The sequence below is a fragment of the Bombus impatiens genome, unplaced genomic scaffold, assembly GCF_000188095.3.
Source record: "Bombus impatiens unplaced genomic scaffold, BIMP_2.2 scf_0361, whole genome shotgun sequence".
NCBI lineage: Eukaryota > Metazoa > Arthropoda > Insecta > Hymenoptera > Apidae > Bombus > Bombus impatiens.
Window position 1 is genome coordinate 557,716 of NT_176780.1, and position 1,859 is coordinate 559,574.

Sequence of the window (1,859 nt, forward strand, 5' to 3'; positions counted from 1 at the left end):
CCGACACGCAAGTAGCGCATGCGAGGCTGCAAAAGGCTGGTCACCGGCCTTTAGGTAGTATGTTCTCTCTTCTTTGCTAGCAGCCGATTTTTACAGCGCGCGTGCCATCGTCGTTCGCGCACTGCCCACGATTCTCTCTCGCCCTGCGATCGCCAATCGCGTCAGATTTCCCGGAGAGATCCGCACGGAATCGTAACGGCCGACGCCGAACAACCGGCACGCGCGAACGATTCTCATTGGCACCGGTGAGATCCCGAGGTGGAATCGCCGCGCGCCTCCTGAAAATTTCCAGCGTGGCATCCGATTCACGCGTCCCTTGGTCGCGCTCCGTTCCCTTCCCACAGGTAGGACTCAGTCGGCGCCTCTGCCGTTGGGCCATCCGATGCTGCAAGGTGGCATCATGGCGCCGCAGACCCATTACGAGGAGTACCTGGCCGAGAAGCAACTGCACGATCAGCAGCAGGCGCACAACTACCTCAAACAGCAGATTCGTCAAACGGTGTTGACGCGTGTCGGATCTCGGGGACAGGCGAATCAGCTGGACGAAGCACCGGAGAACGACGAGTCCGCCGAGGTGATAGATCTCACCGGAGGCAAGAAAGATTTGTCGGAGGAGAGCGAGATCTCGAAACAGCAACGGGATCGCGAACAGTTTCTTCAGCAGCAGAGAGATCTGATGATGAGACACACCTTGCAAATATCCAACGAGTCGTCGACGGCCTACGGCGGAAGCGGTACCGGTGGCGGCAGCAGGAGCAGTCAGCCGAGTGCCAGACCGCTGTCCAGAGCGCTGTCCAGCCCGTTGGTTCACTTGAGTAAGCTGACCGCCCGCGATTCCTTTACCTTTGCTCGCCTTTAGGCGGCCGCGTTACCTCGTTCGTCGAACGGCCACCACCGTCGTACGCTGCTCCACGCTCTCTCTTTGTGTCTGCTTAGCGCGCGACGCAGGTCCTCAGGGAAGCCAAGACACCACCGGTGATCTGTTCGCGCGCGCTTCTTCCCATCGATCCACTACCGGTTTGGCCTACGATCCGTTGATGTTGAAGCACGCCTGTGTCTGCGGCGAAACGGTTCGTGGTCATCCCGAGCACGGAGGCAGATTGCAGAGCGTCTGGGCACGGCTGTCGGAGACAGGACTGCTACAGCGTTGCGATCGAATACGTTCGCGCAAAGCCACCCTCGAGGAGATTCAAACGTGTCACAGCGAAGCTCACGCTCTTCTCTTTGGTGAGTGCCGCTGCGCCGTCACGCGTCTCCCATACGCGACGCTCGGTTCTCTCGTTTCCTCGTTTCCTCGTTTCCTCGTTTCCTCGTTCCCGATCCATCCTTCAGCCCCGCATTTCTGCCACTTTCTGCCGCCGCCTTCCTACGCCGTAAACGTAAAGTAAAGTAAAACGTGCTGTCGCGCGCAGGAACGAATCCGATGAACCGACAAAAGCTGGACGTATCGAAGCTCTCTCAACTTCCGATCAAGAGTTTCGTGCGGCTGCCCTGCGGCGGAGTAGGCGTCGATTCCGACACCACGTGGAACGAACTGAATACCGCGCCGGCCGCCCGGATGGCTGTCGGTTGTGTCGTCGATCTGGCCTTTAAAACCGCCATGGCTGACATTAAGAACGGTTTCGCCGTCGTAAGACCGCCCGGACATCACGCCGAAACCAACCAGGCCATGGGTTTCTGCTTCTTCAATTCGGTCGCGATCGCTGCTCGATTGCTTCAGCAGAAGCTCGATATCAGGAAAATCTTGATCCTGGATTGGGTAAGAGCCAAACCTATAGCCTCCTTTCTCTTTCTCGTTTTTCTCGTCGGTTTTCCTCCGTTCGCGTCGCTGCTCGTCGCCCTGTATTATCGCGATCGCG

The 1,859-nt window shown here is 58.3% G+C and overlaps 1 protein-coding gene across 1 annotated transcript in view; it reads left to right on the top strand.

Moving 5' to 3' along the window:
• LOC100740538 (histone deacetylase 4) overlaps positions 1-1,859 on the top strand; it is a 27,625-nt gene that overhangs the window by 24,538 nt on the left and 1,228 nt on the right. Inside the window, 4 exon segments of the mRNA XM_024367774.2 lie at positions 6-57; positions 345-815; positions 937-1,227; positions 1,413-1,759. Of these exon segments, the coding sequence (XP_024223542.1) occupies positions 6-57; positions 345-815; positions 937-1,227; positions 1,413-1,759 (1,161 nt within the window).